This window comes from Priapulus caudatus, unplaced genomic scaffold (assembly GCF_000485595.1).
Source record: "Priapulus caudatus unplaced genomic scaffold, Priapulus_caudatus-5.0.1 Scaffold10, whole genome shotgun sequence".
NCBI lineage: Eukaryota > Metazoa > Priapulida > Priapulimorpha > Priapulimorphida > Priapulidae > Priapulus > Priapulus caudatus.
In genome coordinates, this window is record NW_014577071.1 from 613,553 (window position 1) to 615,330 (window position 1,778).

The 1,778-nt window shown below is 44.9% G+C and overlaps 1 protein-coding gene across 1 annotated transcript in view; it reads right to left on the reverse strand.

Moving 5' to 3' along the window:
• LOC106806914 (gamma-aminobutyric acid receptor subunit beta-like) overlaps nt 1-1,778 on the reverse strand; it is a 68,550-nt gene that overhangs the window by 9,953 nt on the left and 56,819 nt on the right. Inside the window, exons 6-7 of the mRNA XM_014809084.1 lie at nt 1,455-1,592; nt 733-947 (exon numbers count right to left, since the gene is read on the reverse strand). Of these exons, the coding sequence (XP_014664570.1) occupies nt 733-947; nt 1,455-1,592 (353 nt within the window). The remainder of the gene's footprint in view (nt 1-732; nt 948-1,454; nt 1,593-1,778) is intronic.

Consider the following 1,778-nt stretch of genomic DNA (forward strand, 5'->3'; position numbering starts at 1 on the left):
GCGGATCTAAATTTAAAAATAGGAATGGCCCCCCACACCGCGGGCGCACCTGGAAAATTATCGTGATAGAAGACCCTAATTATAGTACCCCCAAAACCGGATCAATCCATTAATCAGCAATTAGGCCTCATATATCTCACCTCCACATAATAGACATACGCATATTTGCCATTAAAAACCCAACGATCCGCACGCCGACACGCCTACAGCATATAGCTGAGAATCTACTTACAGGCCGTACACAAAACTGATGCCCCCCGAACACTTAGATATTTAAATTATGAATGATTTACGGACCACGAACTGGCCAGGCTACTTTCTCGCATGATTAGTACAGATTAACATTCCTTCACACGATTAATGTAGCTTTCATTGTCACTTATGTACCACAAAGATGGCTAAGGATTATACCCCTCTCATACCCCTACTCATATTAATATATATATATACTATATACATATATATAAAGAGAGAGAGAGACGAGACGAGAGAGAGTGCGGAGGGACGGCCAGTAACGAGGCGAGATGAGATGTTAAGATAGAAGGAGACGAGTCACGGACGAGAGAGGTCACGACCCGGCAGAGACAGAGAGAGAGAGCGCGAAGAGAGATAGAGTGAACGAAAGACCGAAGCCTTAGAAAGAGAGAACCGGAGAGATCTTCTATTACTACAATACTCGCAGCTTCGCGGGCAGCTGACGTGGGCCGTGCAGCAATCTACGTCACCACGCACCTTCGGCAACTGCGAGTTGGTGTTCGATATGAGGGTGGTCATCGTTAGAACTGTCGTCACACCGAGTGCGACACGGGCCGGAGCCGACCCTCTGTCCAGCCAGAAGGACACCCACGAGATGACAACGATCAGATTCGCCGGCAGGTAAATCTGGAGCAGGTAATACTCGATGCGGCGAGTGAATGTCAGGAAGACCTTTAGGCGAGAATATGTACCTGCGCAGGTAAAAAGAAAAAACGCTTAGACGCGCGTTAAAAACCCAGCGTTAAGAATGGTCACGCATTGTGTTATTACTAGATGACGCTAAGGCATTCAGATTTGGTTTGTTAGCGGTTCGTGTGCGTTTTTAAAGGACGCGGTTCACGCTTTCGTGCGCATGTTATAAATGATTAAATAAGGGGACGTTAGTGATTATTAATGATTAGTAATGATAGATTTACTCGATTATTCAAGAAACTTAAATTATTTATTTATTCATTGCGCTGCGATGTCACCAAATTCGTCGTTCATTCGTTTCTTCGTTTAATCATTTGTTCGTTCGTTCGTTCGTTCGTTCGTTCGTTCGTTCGTTCGTTCGTTCGTCCGTTCATTCATTCTATCAAGAGCAGATAAAGAAGATCCTTCTTTATCTGCTCTTGATTCTATTCGTCCGCTCGTTCGTTCCTTCCTTCCTTAATTCACCAATTCGTTTATTCATGCATAAGATTAGAAATGCATCGTACCTGTTGACGTGTTAGCATATACGGAAGTCTTTTCGACTTTTATAATTTCAAACTGTGGCAGATGTTTCACCTCCTTTGGTATGGCAACTGGTTTGTCCTCGCCCCAGCCATAACTAATATCCTTAGCACTATAGCCGTCTGTAAGAAACCAATAACAAACAAATTAATAAATGAATGACAACAGTAGGCAGTGATCGCGCAAAACAATTACTTAGTTGCAACTGGGTAACTATTGACGAGCGCACACACGCACACGCACGCACGCACACACACACCCACGCACGCGCGCACACACACACGCACGCACGCACGCACGCACGCACG